General features: G+C 40.6%; 2 protein-coding genes across 2 annotated transcripts in view; both read right to left on the reverse strand.

The window, feature by feature from the left end:
* Positions 1-561: 561 nt before the first annotated feature.
* On the reverse strand, positions 562-14,775 carry lrrc58b (leucine rich repeat containing 58b). The gene is made up of 4 exons (XM_017687495.2): positions 13,996-14,775; positions 6,756-6,884; positions 4,428-4,705; positions 562-3,478 (listed from the first exon to the last, which is right to left on the reverse strand). The coding sequence occupies exons 1-4, from the start codon at positions 14,448-14,450 to the stop codon at positions 3,285-3,287; spliced, it is 1,056 nt and encodes a 351-aa protein (XP_017542984.1). The 5' UTR covers positions 14,451-14,775; the 3' UTR covers positions 562-3,284.
* A 1,451-nt stretch (positions 14,776-16,226) lies between these two features.
* The window catches only part of fstl1b (follistatin-like 1b), an 86,767-nt gene continuing 81,197 nt past the window's right edge, over positions 16,227-21,796 (reverse strand). The window contains exons 9-11 of the mRNA XM_037539502.1: positions 20,732-20,842; positions 19,315-19,403; positions 16,227-18,580 (exon numbers count right to left, since the gene is read on the reverse strand). Coding sequence (XP_037395399.1) covers positions 18,539-18,580; positions 19,315-19,403; positions 20,732-20,842 — 242 coding nt within the window. The 3' untranslated portion in view covers positions 16,227-18,538. The remainder of the gene's footprint in view (positions 18,581-19,314; positions 19,404-20,731; positions 20,843-21,796) is intronic.

The raw sequence follows: 21,796 nt of genomic DNA on the forward strand, positions 1-21,796 counted from the left end.
TGACTTTGAATTTCTCCAGTCAAGGTGCATGTAAACCTTTGGCTGTAACTCTGCACTCGGTTAGATTATGTTCTCCCAAAACATGGCAAATATACTATTGTAGTTTCTTAATGGGATACTTGTACAGAAAAGGATCAGGGTAGAACATGACTAATAATCTAATGATCTGGACACTGGCTCTCAGCAGTTCGCACTCGACATTCTGAAGTTTATAATCCGGTACACTGTGATTATTTCATGGTAAATGGCCCTTGTTGCCACACCGTGCATAGTTCTGTGTTGACCGTACTGCAGCTGGTATTGTACTGCACCAATTCTCTTCTCTAACTGCTCTATTTGTAGTCAGTCTTTCTGACTTATGGGGCTGTAAACTTAAGCTATGTATGTTGCACTGAGGTCCTGGAGGAACATGAATTCTTCTCCCTGTATCCATGCGTATGGTTGGGATGGCAAGGATATATACGACCTTTCTATTAAAACATTTTGGGCACAATGTCCATAATGATGATCAGAGCACATACAAAATCCATACAAAAAGTTTTCAAAAACACAAAAGATACATTTAATTTTTTTCTTTAATAATAAACTTTATTGTGAGTTTCTGTATTAGTGGAAAAAGTGCATTTCTACAAACCACTAGAGGTGAGAGCAGAGACTTCATTATTTTTAATGAAATACATTCTATCATTGCATATCATAGAGACCTAAAACAGCTGATAGAAGATTACTTGGTATAAAAGCAACACATACAGAGTTAAATTGCCCTCCTTCCCTTCTCTACCCCGCTATTACCCCTTGGCCTCCTTTAAGGCCTGACTATGTTTGTTCTATGTACCACATTATTTGTAAGTCGCTTTAGATAAAAGCGTCTGCTAAATGTAAATGTAATGTAATGTAATGTAAAATACAGATCAACATTATTTGCCTGCATAGTTATTGTCATTGAAGTAAAACGTAAAATGAAATTTCATTCACCAAGTTAAGCTCAAGGCACAACTTTCAGAGTGTGCTGTGTAGCCTAACAGCCTGACTTTCAGTCAAAGAAATGTGATGAAAAACCGCAAGCATTCTGAAATACAACAGGAATGGTGTGTTTCCAATTGAGTACCAGTTGAGGAAAGCGAAGGCATGGATAATTAGCCACATTAAATTACTTTAATAGAACTTCATGTACCTTAACAATAATGAATGCATTTAGTTCTCATATATTTGAGAATATAATAATAAATAAATGAAAAAAATGCTGACGCCTTCTGATCCTTGCTGATCCAGCCCAAAAGCACAAGTCCATATCTCATTTAAAACAGCAAAGATTGACATTCTTTAACAGGTCAGATGGTTTTTATCATTGTCTGCTAACAGTGACCTTTGGAACTGAATGCAAGATTTCCTGGTTTTTTTTCTTCCCCTTTGTCAATAGTTTTAAGCTCCAAAAGGATGTAACAGCTATCTTACAAGACAGCAAATGCATTTTTATGCACAAAAAAGCAAACAAACATGAAAAGCAACATAAAAATGAAAGCTGTGCGCATTTGCAGCCAGAGGCTGATAAACAGCCTCAGAGAAGTAGGACAGTTAAAAAATAACTGCAAGGCCAAAAGTTGAGGCCACTGGCAAGTCCATTGAAGGCCACACAAAACACACACACATACACACATTCACATGCATCTTTAAATCTCTTGCTCAACCTATTTAAGCAAGATCACCTTCAGTTGCTCCCACCTTTTATCCTTTTTGTTAACTTCACAGTGAATCTATGGATCTGTGCGTCATTTATCAAGAATAAGACAGCATTTAGAGACCCCCACACCTCTGCAGTTTCACCAACTAGACTTAAGAGTCTTGCACTGAGCGCTATAAAGTCCATAAGAGCTAAGCACTTCAAAAGATTTCATTTTTCATGCATACACTAAGGCACCTCGATTAAAACTGGTTAAAATAAAAAGCTACTAAACACAACAACTGTTCTTTACTTAACAGGGTCAGATGATTTTGGCACTACATGGTAAAGGCTGTCTGTTTAACCCTTAAAAGTTGATATTTATTAACCCCTAGCTAACTGAAAAAGAGTAATTCTGTTCAAATACAGATTCGATACAAAATTTAGTTTTTAGATATTTTATGGTTTGAAAAAGTTATTGTACAGTCTTGTTTTGCAGAAAAAAAAAAAAATCTTTTATACTTTTGGCCAAAAAGCTCTATTTCAGAGAAACAGTAAGAATTATTCAAAGTGGTAGTGATAGGAACCAGATGTCTGAAGAGTTTAATGCCTCTAAAAGCTAAATCATCAAGGCACAATAGTCCCCAAACAAAACATATTCCTCTCACCAGTTTACCATTATAAACATTACACATAAAAACTGAGAAATCGTGTGGTCATTTTGGACATGTATATTTACGATAGACCACGCCACTGTCCACTGTCACTGGCTGCCGGATATTTCAGCACAGTGACGCTCCACCTTTTTGCCCCAAGCCTTGCCGCATCACTAATGTCAGGTGTGGAAAAAAAGGACTGGGCTGGAGTGATTTCAGAGTGAGACAGAACACCTGACGCTTTTCACTCCAAGCAAAAAGCACAGTGCTCTGCTGCCCCTTCGCACCACTAACAAGCTTTGCCTGCTTTAATCCAGGGTCTGCTTTAAATGTAGGGAAAACTATAGTTTACTTACCCAGAGATCTAAACTGATGAACATGTGTCGAGAAGAATAAAGAATACTACCCCCACCCTCCCAACCTTAAGCCAGTTAGGTAGACACTGCCCAACGCTACAACCCACATTTGTGTTGTATGCTTTAGAACCCTGGTTCCTATCGCCAACACCGTAAAGAAATCGGAGCTTGGATGTTTCTCTAAAATGAACCATTTCACAACAAACCGCCCTAAATGACTGAACTCCCTTTAATGCTTTAACTGTCTTTTTTAACAGTCTTTAATTGTGTAAACACACATGAGCAGGGACAGACACACTGCTGCGGGCCCGTTATGCTCTCTTCCGTCTCCAAAACAAAGAAACAAAGTGACTCTGAATTACTTGGTTACAAAAGGAATAGATGTGCCTTTTTTCAACAGACAGTTATTAGAGTTACTAGGAGTGTGTGTAGAAAAGCTCTCCCATCACTCAGGAGCACTTCATTCTCAACATGCTTCAAAATGAACATAGAAAAAGTATTTTTGGCCTCAGTTAGCAGACCTGAAACATGTCACATAGTTCAGTGTTTGGTGAAGTAGCACCAGAGTGAGTGAGAGTGAAAGAAAAGGAGCATAGGAGTGAATAAACAGCGCTATCCCAACAGCACTCTCTGCAGACGGTCAGCCGGCACGGTCTGGTCATCGTCCGAGTCGGCATCGCTCTGTGGGTTTGAGCTGCAGGGAGAGGTGCATTCTGGGGAACACAGGTACTGCATGAGCGGCAGCCGGTACTTCCCACAGAAATCAACAAACTTGATGTGGCGCACGCACGAGTCGAAGTACACACCTGGAGAGGAAATGATACGTTGTGATAGGAGGAAGAGCAGGACACTCTGCTTAAATGAATAATAGAAAAATAACTAAAACTCAGCAACAAATCATCAAATGTGAGAGCAGAGATAATATAAACAGTACAGTGGTTGTAGTTTAAAAAGCCTGGAGCTGGACTGTCTGGATTTGAAGGAAAATTTTAATGGCATTTCCCGAGATTTTGGGGTCCTAGGTTTGCTTTTTCAGTTGTCCTGACGTTTGTGTCTGTTCGTGACATATTTGGTGTCTGAAGTTTGCTTCTTTAGTTTTGCCCTGGAGTTACAAGGCTAACACATTAACTTATTAATTAGGAATTTAAGAAGTAACCTCAAGGCCTCAATCCTTCCTGGATCAGGGTCTTGTCGTGGCAGAAGAGGTTGTGCGGTCTGGGGATCTTCAGAGCCAAGTTGTCTGGTGCAGTATGCTCCTGGTTAGGTCTACCAGGTGAACGGATCTAAACAGACCCAAACTAACACCATCCAAAATCCCCTATGAACAGTGGAAACAATATATTGTCTACCCTGCTTGGGAGAGGGTTGTCCAGGTGGACAAGAGGGTTGAATGAAAATCGCAGGGACGAAAACTCTTGACTGTTGTGTGTGCTTGCAACAAACAACAGTTCTGAGTATTTGGTCTGTAGTCTATTTCAGATAAGACTATTTGAGGCAAACGTGTGATGATTTAGGCAGTTTTTAGAACACCCATCATTGGGGTACAAACTTCCATTCCACTACATTAGCCTCGTAACTCCAGTGAAAAATTAAAGAAGTAAACACAAAACATGTCTTGGCTGATCAACTACATTTAGGGCTACTTCCCTAAACTAACTTGGCAACCAGATATTTTTCCTACTTCCCTGATTTCTTCTAAGCCTAATCTCTCTCTCTCTCGCTTTCGCTGTAATGGGTATATTTAGTTTGTCTTACCCGCACACTTGGGGTTGGGGCACTTGCTGGCAAGGTCCAGGTAATTGACCAGATGACCTGGTAGGTCCTCTTCTGAGTAGCGAAGGTTGCGTGTTTTGACGGTACGACCCGCCAACTCCAGCAGCGAAGGGGGGTCATATGTCATGTCCTTGATGAAGCGCACGACCAAAGGGTTGCCACGGAGACTGAGCTCCTGGAGCTGCACTAGGCTGAGGATCTCGCGGGGCAGATAGGTCAGAAGGTTGTTATGGAGACTGAGGGAACGCAGGGAATAAAGCCTGGAGGAGACAGAGAGATTTAGACAGAGAAGAAAAAAGGGATGACAAAATGAGAGGCAGAGAAAGAGAGAGTGGAGTAAAATGAGGAAAGAAAACAAAAGGGAGAAAAAGAGAAATGAATAGAGCGAGAGAGAAAGAAAGAACAATAACTCAAAACATTTTATCAATATTTCTATTGTACATTTGAGGCTTTTTCAATAAACAACTACCCTGTTCTGTTCATCTCTCTGATATTTGCAGCCAAGGCTTGCAAACGGAACAACAGTGGCAAATACCATATATACAGTCAGTGTATATAGTGAACTCACCTGGGATTGTAGCCTCTACCTCTCATTCATAAAGCTCATAGACTCCTGTTACAGTGGAGGCTCTGAGGTATACTAAAGTGTTCCACTTTGCTGTTACTTTTGTTAGATTGCTGCTTGTTGATTTATCCACAGATCTCCTACAAGCACCATGTACCAGTGTAGTGTGCTGAAGGTACTGCTTTTAAAGACAAAGCTGTATGTAAACACGGATGCAAGCAGCTGGGCTTCAATCTGGGCTTACTATGGATGGCTCGACAAGTCAAGGAATATTGCACGCCACATAATCAGGACAGTGGAGAGCCTGCCAACACTTCAGGACATCTACAACAGCAGGGTGATGAAGCGCACTGGCAAAACTATAGCTGACGTGTCTCATCCTGGACATTATAACTTCTTGCCACTTCCCTCTCTGATAGAAAATTCATGGCTATCAAAAGCAGCACAGCCAGACAAGCAAACAGCTTTTCCCCAGAGCTTTAAATTAAACTAGCAAACCTCCCTTATTTTATTACAGAACTCTTTCTATAGCGTCATTTACACAACTGTACAATATTAATATTTTACAAATGTTCATATTGTTCTGTAGTTATTATGTCTACTCAGACCTACATACACTGTATGGACAAAATGACACACTTTACCCCTACAGGAGCTTTTATGACATCCCATTCTAAATCCATGGGCGTTGCTCCCTCTTTTCAGCTATACCAGCTTCCACTTTTCTGGGAGGCTTCCTACAAGATTCTGGAGTTTTTCTGTGGAATTTTTCTCGTTCATCCAGAAGAGCATTTGTGAAGGCAGACACTGATGTTGTGTGAGAGAGTCTGGCTCACAATCTCCATTCTAGTTCATCCCAAAAGTTTTCGAAGGGGTTGAGGTCAGGGCTCTTATGTGGGTCAGTCCATCCAGTCATTTACTCTACTCCATCCAGTGCTTGGCATTGTGCTTGGTGATGTAAAGCTTGCATGCAGTTACTCTGCTATGAAGCTCACGGCATAGTTTTTGTGCTGATGTTAATGCCAGAGGAGGTTTGGAGCTCTGCAGTTACTGAATCAGCAGAGTGTTGGCGACTTTATGCACTATGCTCCTAACCACTCTGCAGCCAGCTCTGTAACTTTACGTGGTCTGATACTTCATCACGGAGTTCCTGTGGTTCCTAAACACTTCCCATTTTCAATAATACCACTTACATTTGGTAATGGAAAATCTAGGAGGGAGGTAATTTTGCAAACCAACATGTTGCAATGGTGGCATCTTATTACAGTACCACGCTAGAATTCAATGAGCGCGTCAGAGCAACCCATTCTTTTACAAATGTTCATAAAGGCAGGCTACATGGCTAGGTGCTTGATTTCATACACCTGTGGCTATAGGACTGAATGACACACCTGAATTCAGTGATTAAGAGGTGTGTCCCAATACTTTTGTCCATATAGTGTATGTACAGACATTCATACTTTAAACTCTTTCACTTTGGCCCTTTATCACTATTCTATTTATTGTGTTTTACTTTAATTTATCCTTGAGAGAAGTTGTTTGTTACCAGTCTGTGTGCTTGTCTAGTCAGATCAGTGTGATACATGTTATACACTTGTGCACGTTCCCTGTATGTGTAACATACTTGGCGAAATAAAGTATTCTGATTCTTATTTTAGTGTGCTTCACTATGCACAATATGAAAAACTGTAAAAGGATTAATTCAGTGCCTCACTATGAAGTGTGTGCAGTGGTGGGATGCGTACCTGGTGAACTGTGGGGGGATGCTCTGGATGCGGTTATCACATAGTACCAGATAACTGAGGGCAGGCAGGTTTGCGAGCTCCGCTGGAATATCAGAGATTAGATTCCCTCCCAGATACAGCAACTCCAAACTGCAGGCACATAAACACCTTTCTATTAATACTATATATCACCAACCAACATTATTATACTTAATGACAGGGCAATAAAAATCTGACTTCATAATGCTTCAGTTTGATTCTTTAGGAAATGATTCAACGCATCCTCATCTAATTCAAGGCTTTTGGTATGGTTCTGAATCATTTTTAAAAACTGAAATAGAAGAGCTATTACCACATGAATGGGCAGACAATGAAGACAATACATCAAGCTTCTTTTACTGGAAATGAGTGAACATGTTACTGAATAATACCATAAATCAGTTACGATCACTACTTATGTTCCAAAATCAGTGCAGCTGACTTTTCACCTGTAGACTCATTGTCATGTTATCAATCAATACATTTTTACATCTGTAAAATTATAATTATTAAGAGTGAGGGATGCAGACCCCATTGTGTGATATGCTAAGTACTGTAACCCGAGACACCGATTTGTTAGGATTTCTTGTTGCAAATATTTCCTCCATAAAATTTCATTTTTATTGAAGCAAAACAAAGCTGTAAAATAAATGAATCAACATTTACATTTGCATATTTAGCAAATGCTTCATCATTTCACATTTAAATGTGTAAATCAGAGTGATTTATAAAAGGTAAGTGAAAGCACTGTAAAGGCACACAAAATTACCCTCATTAGTTTAATTAGTAGCTTAGCAGATTCCTGTCTCAACAGTGGGCTCGTATCCCATTCCTCAGAGAGGCGAGCACGTTATCCACTTCACTATCTATTCATTATAAGCCCTGCACTGACAGAAGCCTCACAAGGAATATAGGGTGCTACCTTGTGGTTTAAGACCACAAGTATCTAGGGGTGGCCAATATGGCAAAAATATAATAAATGCATAATATTCTATTTTTGATCAACGTAAAATAACATTGATTAGTTTAAACAGACAAAAAGCCCTAGACAAGTCATGTTTACTACCATATTGTTACGATTGGCCCTCCCAGTCCTGTCCATGCCTTCGTGTTGTGTTTTGCTTTGGCTTGCATGTTTTCATTGTTTAGTTTTTTTAGTCCAGCCCCCTTGTTTAGTGACTCCGCCCCTGATCTTGCTTTTCTCAGCATGTGCGTCCACCTTATCGCTCTCCAAAGTTACACATATTTATTTACACAACGTCAAAAACTACAAATTTAATTTTTGTGGTGCACTAAATCCAATTAAACAGGAATCTCTCTAATGAAACATGCAGTTCTTCAGTGTTCTTTAAGCACTGATGATAACCATGATATCCCCTAAAAAAGCATAGTGACAATAAGGTTAATACATGTTAAAATATTTACAAATCACATTTATAATAACATTCCCCAATATATTCTTATTATTAGAATGACAGTGTTAAACATCCAGCGAGTGCCATTATTAATGCACGGTTCAAAATGACACACAAAGACAGAGCTGCTCTGATATCTATAGACACAGGGCTATAGAAGGAACGTGGAGAGGCTGGGAGGTAGTATATCTCAGAGATGTGAGGAGATTCCTCCGTTTTTAGCTTGTGTATGGGTGGGTGTTTATGAAAGAGAGAGAGTGTGTGGCAACTTTTCTCAGAGAGCTCTGAAAGTCCATGTTTGCTGCATCTGTGAGAGATCAGACATCCACAGAGCAGACAGACATCAGAGAGCTTTAAAGCAGCATCATATCACTGCTCATCTCCCTCTGTTTAGTCTGCCCTGTCAAAAAAAAAAGAGAAGCATCAGCAAAAGAGAAAAATGAGGGAGAGAAACTTTGAGGGAAAGAGAGAGACTGAAAGAGGGAGTGAGCAGGGAGAGAGAGCGAGAGAGCGAGGTATTTGGGAAGGCAGTGAGAGCGGTGCTGCCTTTTCTACTCCACTGAGCCGCTGTTTTTTTTTCACTCTGCGCTGCCCAAAAGAGCCATTCATTTCTGCCTCAATACCTCATTCTACTGCCGAGCCGGCATGACCGAGCCTCCACAATTACTGCTCCAGTGAGAGGGATAGTGAGCGAGAGAGTGAGCGAGGAAGAAAGGCCCGGCTCCTCTAACGGACCGACCTGGAGTGTAATGTGGGCCAAAAGGGCAGCCATGGGTATGTGTGAGTGGCTGGCTGTCGGCCCACTTGGACCCTGTTGACCCGATGTTCCAGCAAAACTCCCACTGCAGCACTATCGAAACTCTACTGCTGCTCAAGCGAGGGATGGGACATCCCAGTCTGAAAGACCACCATCATCACAGCCAATCAGGACATATCCTGGACTGCTATCAGCTACATTATGTTTACTCCATATCTAATTCTTGGTTACGGCTATTTTATCCCAGTTGTGCTCTATTTATGCCACTGTCATAGAGGTCATGTAATCAAACTATAAAATATGCAGCAGTGAGGCTTTCAGTCAAACTTTCAGAGGTTAACAAGCAGTTTATATATCCATTGTCTGTATGTATATGGAATGGAAAAGTCAAAGGAAAATATGGGGGAAAAAAACAGTTCAAAAAGTGATTAAAAGATGTTAGGAGTCCCATTTGTTTCTACAACTGCGCAAGTTCAGGTAGACCCCCCAAAGTGTCCCCATCAGATAAACAGCACTTAAATCTTCCATCTTTGAGAGAGAAGAGAAAATCAAGCTCTACTCTTGCCTCGGATCTGAAAACATTCCCAGGTGTTTCTGTTCATCCTTCCAATCCTTCAAATCAAACAAAGAATCTGCTTTGTTCTCAGAACAATGGACTGGCCACCCCAGAGTCCAAAGCCCGACATCACTGAAGGTGTTTGGGATTATTTGGGTTGTATCAAGCAGAAAATACAACCACCTTCTAAGACTGAACGGTGGAAATGTGGAAAAATATGCCTGCATGTTTCCACTAAATATACATTTCCTACTTTCTTCCTGATGTCAAAAAATGAGTATCTTGTACTGAATAGCTGTTTTACCTGGAAATTAAATAACTTTTGCACAGTATTTTACTTGTAAAGTCTGCAACAGTTATGAACAGTTATGACTGCGAAACCAGGCTTCACTCGAATGTGGGTGAACTAGTCAAATGTAAAAATGCGTAATTAATGCACCCTTAGCTTACTTTTAAAGCCAAAGACAAGAAGTAGGATGCTTTGCACCTAATTTCTACCTGAAAGTACTGCATTCACCACTGTGTACATGAACGTATTTAAACATCATAAGGGCCACACTATGCATATACTACAAATTAAGTGACTGCTAACTTAGAATTTTTTGCCTAAATTTAATAATAAAGGATTCGAATCAGGAACAGAAACTTAAGACAACTTTATCTCTAACTGAAGCATCTGCATTAACGGCAGATGAAGAAGGACTAAGGCTTATGGAGGCATTCAATCACAGATATGGACTGTTACTGTGAAAGCTCACACAAATGCTCTGGCTAGAAACCAGCCCCACTGGCTCAGGGTAACTTGTTGCATTACTTAACCGAGTTAGCTTTAGTTACAAGACAGTGAATCTAGCCATTTAGTTCAATGCATCCATTTCACATTGAAAAAAAAGACAAACAGCACCAATAAACAAGTAAAACTGATCGTTTATCTAGGAGAGAAACAGAGAGAGAAAAAAAAACAGAGCGAGAGAGAGAGAGCGAGAGAGAGAGAAAGGGAAAGAGAGCGCGAAAGAGAGAGCGAGAGAGAGCGCGAAAGAGAGAGCGAGAGAGAGAGCGAGAGAGAGAGCGAGAGAGAGAGAGCGAGAGAGAGCGAGAGAGAGAGAGAGAGAGAGAGCGAGAGAGAGAGAGCGAGAGAGAGAGAGCGAGAGAGAGCGAGAGAGAGCGAGAGCGAGAGCGAGAGCGAGAGAGAGAGAGAGAGAGAGAGAGAGACCCCAAGGAAACTGCCAATATAAATCAAATACGTCTGGCTATTAACATTCCCCACCCTGCTGAGTGGAAAAGGGGCACAGGGAATCCAAGAAACAGAATAAACAACAACCTCTGCAGAAAAAAGGAGGGTGTGAATATGGAGGAGTCTGCAGAGTTTCAGCTGCAAACTGTGTGCTCAGAGGATACATCTCTCTCTGAAGCCACGTGTGTGTCTCCTGCACACGGGTCAAGTACTAGAGATTGTATGATGCCTATGATATTTTATCTTTTAAAATAATTAGCCTGTAAAATAAGCTATTCTTTTATATTTAATCTCGGCATCTAAACTAGGTGACCATCCTGAAACTACAAGTACTGTACTAACACGTAAAGGCTTTTTCATGACACGACGTGCATCACAATACTTTGACTCACAGACACAAAACACCAGCAGTGCCATCCTTAACAACTCTATAGGCACAGTAATATCTATTTAATAACCATACATACCGTACTGTACTAAAACCAAACAAACAGGACCTAATACGCTCTCCTTTTAATGAAATGCGCAGTTGGTCAGTGCTCTTTAAGCACTGATGACATCCATAAGGTGCTCGGGAAAGCATACTGCATCACAATAATAGAATTTATCACAATATTGATAAAATATCGTCATATTGCCCACCTCTACATGTTAGGAAACAAAATACCAAAGCAGGTGGAATTTGCTTTAAGCAGGCTGTTCCAGGCCTTGTCTTTTTGTCTGTCTACTCTTTCAATGGGTGGCTGGTGTGTTTCAGATTGTTATCCTCTGAGCGGTTTCTCTGCAGCCTTTTGCATGATCCAATCAAAGACCTCCAGCTCACACCACCCCAACAGCCCCAGACTTTGTTTCCATCTCTGTGCTTCACAGCACCCTTAGAACAGTCTGGCTGGAGTTCTTCTCCAGGCTAAGAGTCCACCATCATTTCAACGCTGAAACAAATAAAACTTTACACATAAAGGCGATGGTTCTTCCAGGGCTCTTTAGCAAATAAAATGGTTCTATATAGAACCATGAACACTCAAAGAACCCTCTGCAAGATTAAAGTGTTCTTTACATTGTTAAAGGGTTCTTTGGATTGATGGATGCTGTAGATGGTTCTATATAGAACCAAAAGGGGTTCTTCTATTATTATGATGGCAAGCCTGTGACAATAGGAGAACCACTTTGGTGTTATGTATAAACCTTTTGTAAAAGGTTATATGTAGAACCATATAAAACACATTCTCCATTAATCTTGAAGAACCCTTCAATGAGGCATAGAACCCTTTAAATCACGCAAAGGGTTCTCGGAGTGGTCATAATGTACATAGAACCATTTTCTTTAAATTGTTAAATACCATGTGTCCAAATACACAGTCAGTAGCAGCTTTTAAAGTGTTGTAGTTATTTTATATTCAGTTTGTGTAGCTTCCATATTTAAATTGAAGGACTGGTCAACCAAGTATAATATTCACCCAGACACACCGATGCGTATACTGAACATTAGACTATACGTGGCCACCGTTATCTGCTGACCTACTTTTGTCGTTTTAGACAATGTTGCCCTTAAAACTGATTTTTCAGGCTATATTTGTTACAGATCACATTTCTTATTTTTTTCCTGAACCATTTTTTGCACCGATTCTTTTTCCTGATACTGATACCTGATACCATGATTGGATCAGTGCTATCTCCAACTCCTACACTGGCCACTGGGCAGGAAAACTGCTCTGCCTGAATTCTCAAAAGATCTACATGCTGAGGTTCTTACAGCAAAGCAAATATCCTGATATGCAGGGTAATGTTATCACAACCCACAGGACGCCTTTCGAATCAGTTTGTTAAATCACCACCGTGTCTGTGGATCTGACAACTGAGCTCCGCCAACATGGTCAGCATGCTTCAGTGGGACAGACACACAGACGTTAAGATAAGCTCTACCGAAGGCAGAATCGTGTAGAGGGGAGTGACGTTCAGATGTTCAGAGAGTGCTTATGATCCATCAGTCCTCATGGATTCGCAACCTTATTCATCTGCAAGAGGGCATTCCATGTCTGAGGACCCCAATCAGTATGACCAATCTGGCAGGGGGGTCATTCTTCACAGTTTAATGGCCCACACCTTAGATCTTATAACCCATTAGATCTTATAACACATCAGATATTTTTTCTTTAGAAGGCTATAAAGAACCTAAATGTGACCCTTTCCTTTATATGGCATAACGTATCAACTTTAAAGGCCTGTTTTGCAGACAGAACTAAGCTTAAATCATTATATAAAGTAACAGCCGTGGAGAATCCTTGTTATTATTGCGTTCAGTCAAAGTCTTAGGCCTCAAAAGCAGTCCAAGGGCCCCAAATACCTGCTTTAAAAGAACCAAACGCAGACAAGACATGGCTGTACACAGTTCTGGTTATTCCCAAAGTACTTTTGTATTTCAAAGTAACAACTTCTTGACCTAGCTAGTGTTTGTTGTTTTAGAAACAAAATATGTAAGATCAAAGAGTTCTAACATCACAGTGAAAACATTCGCCTTGGCAATGCGTTACTATCTACATTCGGTGATAGGAACTAATGCCATTAATACCAATTAGTGCCTGAAATAAATGCCGAAATTACAGATAAACAATACACAGGCCATTGCAGTGTAACTCACAGTGTATGGGTTTGAAATTCAGGAATAAGTTCATTATATTTTATGTATCCCCAAGGGTGTAATTAATTTCACCGCACTGCAGAAATGGATGCCTTTAATGCCAATAATGCCATAAATAAATGGACATTAGAGAGAATATATAGGCCCAGCGTTCTCACAATGTAAACGCCTATGCACAGCTTAGAAGTGTGGGAGTTGATAATGAAATGCTCTTTATGAGCCCAAGGGTGTGATTAATCACATTTACATACAGTCACATGCTTGTTATGCCATGTGTAAAAGTTTGGGAGCACTTTTCTAAAGTTCACTATTTTCTAAAGAGAACACACTTCTACTCATTTTAGCGCAGTTACTGTTGAATTTAAAACTCTAACTTAAACCTGAACTGTGCAAAGGATACGGCCCATTTTATAGTCTACGTTAGATTTTTATGTTATGACTTAAGGTGGAACGGGAAAATTCGAACAAGAAGCATGAGCTGAAAGAATGTAACTGCGGTACGATTTAAGGTAGACCGGGAATAAATTGCAGAAAAATGTGACAATGTAACTGCTGCACGATTTAAGGTGGAACGGGATAATTCGAACAAAAAGGTGGCGAACAGGAATCGCGATCTCCTCACCTGGTGAGACTCTCGATCTCGGCCGGAATGCTCTTCAGCCTGTTCCCCCCGAGCGACAGCGACTGCATGCGGCGGAGCTGGAGGACCTGCGCCGGGATCTCCTCGAAGCGGTTCCCGCTGAAGTTCAGCACCTCCAGCTGCAGGGAGCCGAACTCTTTGGGCAGGGAGAACTCGTCCAGGCGGTTGTTCTTGGCTATGAGGGTCCTGAGCTTGGTCAGGCGGGTGATGCCCTCGTTCAGCACCGAGAGTCCGTTGTTGCTCAGGTCCAGGAACTCGAGGTTGCTGAAGCGCTGGATGGAGGCTGGAAGCTCCGACAGCCTGTTGTAGCACAGATGGAGCTGCCTGGTCACTTCTCTCCTCTTGTCGCTCAGGGCTTCGAAACTCACGCTGTTGAAGTTCAGATGAGACAAATCCAGCACGGTCTCGCCGCTGCTGGCTCCCTCGAAGCCCTCCATGCTTTCCTTCTCTGTAGTGCTCAGCAATAAAGGAGTCTTTGTCCAGATAGCTAGCGAGGTTGACCAGTCCAGCTCAGCTGACTCTCGCAGTCAATACCAGCTGCGGTCCAGGCTCATCCGTCCAAGTTAAATCTCAGCTCCTCCTGAACTTACACCCCCACTCTGTAATGTAGGTCATCTTGGAGGATCCTCAGAGTAAACGCTGATGTTTGGAAACCCCAAACCTGCCTAAACCCCACAGTCCCGTAGCCAGGCCTGCATAAAATATCTGCAGTCCATGTTCCGGGGCTGGCCTCCCTGGCCCCGCCCCTACCGTATTAACCCTTTACTGCCAGCCACATGGAGACACGTGTGGTATTCCTATACGGCAATAGGTCACATTCATAATCATGCTTTGGTATAAATGAGCGTTGTAGGGCCAGATATCAGCCAGTAAAGCTGTGCTCTACAAGCCGGGGTCTTATGCAAGAGTTTAAAATCCAGTGTTTCTGCAGCCCCCTGGCCCCTCACTGGTTACACAACTGCACCTGCTGCTGAGATTTCCTTATGCAAGAGGGCAAGAAGCTTGCCTCATGCACCTTTTCATGTAGGATTATAGCCAAATCACACCACCGAAGTGCCATTTAGTCCTTGTAACTCTTTTAAAAAGCTTTTAAATATTTGTTATGATCAATTTTTGTTATTTTTACATTTTTAAGCATTGAATTAGCAAAAGACAAAACGTGGTTTGCTTGCATCAATGTCAACGACACACAGGCGTAAAACATTATTTTTACACGGTGGTAACACGGTTGTTTTCAAAGGGGCAATGTTAGTAAACATCAGAAAAGCACTGAACACAGGAAAAAAGGAAAGTCACTTTCCTGCCTCCTGTGATCTTTATGATGCACAATCCTGTTGAATATGTGACTCATGGAACATGAGATATTTCACAGCATCTGTGCTCAGGTAACAGGATTCACCGTAAAATGCCGTGTAGCTTTTAAGCTTAAAAAGAGTAAGTAACTGGGTTAACTTGAAACTGGTTCACTGAACTTGTAGCTTTAAGTCAACAAGGGCAAAACAAATTATTCTTCGGTTAAATTGAGTTCAAGGAACTCAAAATGTCAAGTTAAACGGTTTTCTTACTTTCTTAAGCATGACATGTTATATGGATTTTGAGAGCATTTAAATCATATTATAAGGGAGAGTAGTTGAGGTGAACTGGGACACACAAAAAAAACAGTACTGTAGATTTTTCGAATAAATGCCAAGTTATTTACCCAAAACATGCGCATGGGTTGCGCAATTTACCTTTGTTTAAAATGCCTTGTCCCTTCACTGAACATACATATTTGTAAAAGTAACAACAGCAGGACACAAATGGCCCCATATTTCTGCACTGAAAAAAGTGTTGCTTTGAATTTACTTCATTCAAATGTTTACATGATCCCACATGAGTGACACACATCACAACAGCACAATTACTGTCATTCATTTTTGGTAAGAACTGTGCTGGTTTATTTTATTCATGTGGAATCAATGCTCAGTTTTTGCAAAGCAACACTTTTTTCACTCTGAAGTCACACAAATAATTTGCTGACACATTGCAAATGTGTATGAATGCACACAAATTAAATGCATTTGTAGTTATATATATGTTAAATATCTGTGGTGGTTTCACACGTGATTCAGTGTTGACCATGAACCATATGGGTCCTGCTGCAAAATCCAGAAATGTTCACTTTAAAAAGCCACCCTTTAATAATAATAATAATAATGATAATAATAAATCAATAACTGTGGAACAATTATTTTATTGATGTACAGTACAGAGCCAAAAGTCTTAATACAAGTAAATTCAAACAGAAGTTAACAAGATATTCTTTACATTGAAATGAATGAAAGTGTCCTAACTCGTGTGAAATGACCTGTTGCACTCAGTCAGTCACTCTACAGGACATCTTCTGGTTAACTACCATAATACTGCAAAGTTCTTCATGGATTCCTACAACAGACGGTTAGACTTGCGTGAGAGAAGGCCGTTCTACCTGTGGCACAAAGGACGTATATTTAAGGCACTCATTACCACAAAAAATCCTTAATATTAGTGGAATTTAGTGAAAAAGAAAATCAGCACACATTCTCTTTTTCTCTCTACTGTTCTCTCACACACACACACACACACACACACACACACACACACACACACACACATATATATGTAGCAGGCGCATACACACTAAGCAAGAATGCATCGAAGCTAAAGAGGTGACAGCGATTCTAATCCTTATCCTGACCGCTCTTTGAAATAAAAGGTATAGTCTTGTTGCTGGGTCCAGAGTAGTGGTTTACCTGGAGGATTTGTACAACATTTAAACATCACGCTTTGGTTCTGAGCGACCCTGCCTAAGCTCATCCCATTCAGTGCCATCAAATGCTCAGGGAATGACGAAAACACAGTTCTATTATGGCACAATAACGCTAGTCGTAATTTAGCAGTGCTCGCATTTCTCTTTCACCTGGTTGGTTCGTGTAGCTTTTCCCCTCCTTGTTCAAATGAGCTCCTTCAAACAGAAATGAGCACAGCAATAGAGCTTCAACAATTACTACGTCTACATAAAGCAATCAGACTAAACTATAAGCAGAGTAAGTAGAAGAAAGCAGAAGCGTCTGTGCGGCCAGTGTCCCTGTCTGTATGGAGATAAAAGGATCAGGATGCCCTGTTTAGCTCAAACCACAGGCCTTTATCAAAAGATCTGAAGAAATCAAGCTTATGGAAGAATATCCAAAATATCCAGACACCTCTTTTAATCTTTATTTCCAAATTCAAGAGCATTAATTAGGAGTTGGTCCTCCTTTGCTGCAGTAAAAGCCTTTATAGGACTCTAGAGTATTCTTCTTCATCCCAAAAAGTGTTTGGTGAAGCTTCATCACTTTAGCTCACCCTAAAGATGTTCAAGCTTCATTGCTCCAGCCTCTTCCTAAATGTGTTCAACAGCACTTCATCACTCCAACTCATCTCAAAAGGTGTCCAAGCAGAGTTCCACCACTCTAACTCTTTTCACTTCTCCACAGTCCAGATGTCTGAAGGCCCTCTAACCAACACTTCGCATTGTGCATGTTGACCTTAGGCTTGTGTCATGCTCCAAAGCATTCTGTTCCACTTCTAAAGCCTATCTAAGGAGATAACATCACTGTGTGCACATTTCAAGCCCTGATTCAGCAATGGAGACACCGTAAACTAGCTGAATCTGCTAATTAGAAGAGGCGACTGGATAATTTTAGGAATGCAGCGTATCATCCAAGAGTATCACTAACCCTGACCAAAACACAGTTCTGTCAGCACTTTGTAACTTCTGGCTCTCTGTTTTAGCACTATAAACTAACTAATTCTACTTTGCAACCTAGAAGAACTGATGCAAGTGGGCAATGCTGCAAACAGAAGAATACATATTAGCACCTTTTCGAAAGGTCTCAAGACTATGACTGCCTTGTCTACATGGAGAGAAAGAGTATGAGGGAGACTCAGCTGACATTGATATTCTTGCTGACCTTCATGCTTCAGACATCTCGTGGTTTAATACCCAGAAAAACACAGGGCCTACCATCTCAGCTGATTTCCTACTAACTTTTTCTCCCTCCATCACTCTTCTCTTCCATCTACTGCCATTGTCTGAATCAAAAGCAACATGTATACAAAATCTAAATCTAAAAGACAAACAAATACATGTTAAGAAAAAAAAAATAATACATAGAAAATAACAGCATACAAAATAGCCCCCGCATAAAGTGCTGGGGCCTCTTCGGCAAGGCTTAGAGTGATACAATAAAACAAAGTACAGCACTTGGTGATACGCAAAACATACAAAAAACAGACATCAGGCTAAAGGTAATACTCGGCTACAACTGCGGCCTAACAAACATAAACTGAAAGACAGATTATAATGATGTTACACTGAAAGGTAATAATAGATAAACATACTATATTCATAGCGATAAAAACAATAAAATGATGTGATTCTCCCAGCAACAGTACATAATCTCAGGAGTCCTGATTGTGTTCAGTAGGAGAGGAATCTCTTCCTCATCTCTCTCCTTCTTCCTCTTTAAACCTCTTTTGTGCTGGACTTCATTTTCTCCATGGTCTCCTGAAGAGGAAAGGACATGGTTTAAAAGGTTCTGTAGAACTTTTGTGTGGTTGGTGATTTACTGATTGTTGATTTGATCCAATTGTATTATCTATCTAATCTAATTTTATTACTAGATGTATTTTAACCTAGTCCTTAATTGCTGGCCTGTGTGCCAGGCTTTAAAATGATTTTCCACCAGCTAATCAAACCAAGGCAAACACAAAATGAGTTAAGTGAAGGCCAGTAAAATATTAACTACAGATAGTATTTATACCCAAGTACATCAAATTATATCAACATCCAACCTGTTGGCCATGAGAAATAGTTTGAAAGGGCATTAAGTTTATAGGGCATGTAAACACACCAAGGCCACAACCTCATTGACTAAATCAGGATGTGAATGCTCGAGTCTTGTTTTTACAACTGCACACCACTGGCTCACACTTTATAAAACAACAGGGACAAAGTCTCTGCCCGTTATTTGGGGATCTGGGTTAGTTTTCACCCTCTAAAATGTTTTTTTAAACCTGCAAGGGTCTGAATATATGTAATGGGTGTAGGCTTTTTATTCCCTGGAAAAGCAGTAACTACATAGTTTAGTGCTCGTTTGCTGGAAGAGCCTGACAATTAGCAGCTGCTGTGCTGGGAATCTGTTTATGATCATAGCTAAATGACTTAGAATCCACACTGACCTGATCCATGGTTCTAGTGAGACATATGTCAATGAGGTGTGAAAAAGCCAGTAAACAGACCTGATGTTTGTTGAGTTCAGCCACACGGAGGCTCCACTCCTCCTCAGTCATCTCATCACCAGCAGCTGCCTCAGGTGCTGGACTTTTCTCTGTTGAGAGAATATTACAATTAAAATTCTTTTTATGTCTTCAGTGTTTGGCTCAGTGGTTATGGGCACCAACTAACAGCTACAGGGCTGGTCTACATTCAATAGCATGCGAAGCATGAGTGGACCTTGAACTGGACTGCAGCTTGAAATGGCTTTGACACTCTACACTAAAAATGTTCAGCATCATTAAATAGTTCAGATGTGAACAAAGTCATTCAGAGTGGTTTGATGTGAAATTATCCGTTCTAGAGAAACCAGGTTAGTATACGACCGCCCACATGTCCGGCCGGACACTGAAGGACGACTGACTGCTGAGCCCTCCTGCTACTCACTTCAGACCAGCTGCCCACGCCCCAACTACCACCACCTGCCTTGAACTAGCTGCCCACCCTACACTGCTGTTTTCATAGACTCCTGGCTATTACTACTACTAATACTACTGCTATTAATATTAGTAGCATAATCACTTGTAGGTAGTCTGATCAGAGGAGGATAGGTCCCCCTAGTGAGCCTGGTTCCTCCCAAGGTTTCTTCCTCAGCTCTGAGGGAGTTTTTCCTTGCCACCGTGGCCCCTGGCTTGCGCACCTTGGGGTTTTTACATTCTTGTTAAAAATAAATTTGATTCGAAATTTGATTTGATAAGGTTTTGGCCTAAAATGTCATTTTTTAAAATACATTCATGACAGAGAGGATGGCAGGCAGCATGAAATTAAAACAGAAAACATATTTTAACATTACCAATATTACATGTAAAAACTCATAAGAAACATGTAGGTTTACTTGTCCAATACCGTAAACAAAATGGCTACATTTGTGTTGTATACACAAATCACAACACCTGGTTCCCATCACCACCACTGTAAAGAAATCTGAGCCTGTAAGTTTGTCTTAAATTAACCATATCACAGTAAACCACTCGGAATTGCTTTGTTTATAACTCAGTGACTGACTTAAGAAATGTTGAGATGTCTACTTTGGTAGAGGTCAACAAACCCTGTACCAGCATTTCCTGGAAATGACAATACAACTTCACTGTACCCTCCCTAGTAAACCAAACAAAGTGTTCCCAGTGCTTTGACATTACATTCTTTCTAGGTTCAGTTTTAAGGTTCAGCTTTAGTCCCAGAGGGCCAGTACGGGTTTGGTGATTTACCTGCTCAACTCTGTATAAAATCATCAGTTAGTTACCAAGTTTAGTAGGCGTGTCTGAGCAGGTAAAGTCACCAAAACACTAAAGTGAAGCAGTTTTACTTCAGTGTCAATTAGACCAGTTTTCAGATTGATTTTAATCAGTAATTAAATATTGTATCCGTTCTGTTGTGTCTCACCGTCGCAGGTCATGGCAGTGCAGACCCAGTTGCCGCAGGCGCAGACGCAACGGTTACACTCCACCTGTGTTTCTGCGCCATCTTCATAGGTCTCATCCTCCAAAGCGCACTCTGCAGCACACAATTCAGTAATTACACTCACTACTACCATTCAGTCCACTCCAGCATACAGCCATCCACAAGTGCACTACCTATAATAAGTATAAGGGCTTTTCAATTTTATTTGTTCTTTGTCAGTTTGCAGCCACTCCCATATTACAGGTTAAAGGGATACTCTGGCCAAAATGGGGGGAAAAATGTATGATATTAATAAATGATACAAATAACAACAATAATAATAAAAAAATAACCATTACATCTGTCATTATATACATTATATATAATGTGTACATATATGTATATATATATATATATATATATATATATATATATACACACACACACACACACACACACACACACACACATACATATATCACATACACACACCTACCCCAATCCCACAGTGGGGCCACAATAATCTCGATAGTGAGATTTTCTGGTTTAAAGACTAAGAAAACCCCTTCTGATGATATATCTTAAAGGTTGGAAAAAGACACCACACAGCTTGTCTGAAACATTTTTGTTGAAGCAACGTTACCGCTACAAATTTCTTTATTGCTGGGAGGAGGGTCATAAACCTAATACTTTCCCAGAAAAGATATGTGGAGATACATTCCTTAAAGCTCTAAGGAATGCAATATCCTATTTTTTTTTTTACTGTCACATGGAAATCTCCCATCTCTAAAGCAACAGAGAGCAGTAGACTTTAACATAATTCCAAAATACTCAAGCTGGTTTTAGCTCCTGGATCAGTTTCAAGTTCACATATTAAAAAAAACAACAAAAAAAAACACAACCCACACACACACACACACACACACACACACCCCAAAGCTTACAAAAAATCATGTGAAATATAAGGAAGCATGATGTAGCATTAACCACGTTTACATTTTCAGAGCAACTTCATTACAACTGTGTTAGGTAGAAGCTCCCAAAGCTCCTAAAAAGTAAAGGTTGGCA

The sequence above is a fragment of the Pygocentrus nattereri genome, chromosome 6, assembly GCF_015220715.1.
Source record: "Pygocentrus nattereri isolate fPygNat1 chromosome 6, fPygNat1.pri, whole genome shotgun sequence".
In the NCBI taxonomy this organism is placed as follows: Eukaryota; Metazoa; Chordata; class Actinopteri; order Characiformes; family Serrasalmidae; genus Pygocentrus; species Pygocentrus nattereri.

Excerpts from the sequence above, each read along its gene's own strand:
- lrrc58b (XM_017687495.2), bottom strand. The coding sequence starts at position 14,450 with ATGGAGGGCTTCGAGGGAGCCAGCAGCGGCGAGACCGTGCTGGATTTG. Across the intron at positions 6,885-13,995 it reads GAGATCGAGAGTCTCACCAG|TTTGGAGTTGCTGTATCTGG; the intron begins GTGAGGAGATCG and ends ATGTGCCTGCAG. Across the intron at positions 3,479-4,427 it reads CCCCAACCCCAAGTGTGCGG|GTGTGTACTTCGACTCGTGC; the intron begins GTAAGACAAACT and ends TTTCCTCTCCAG.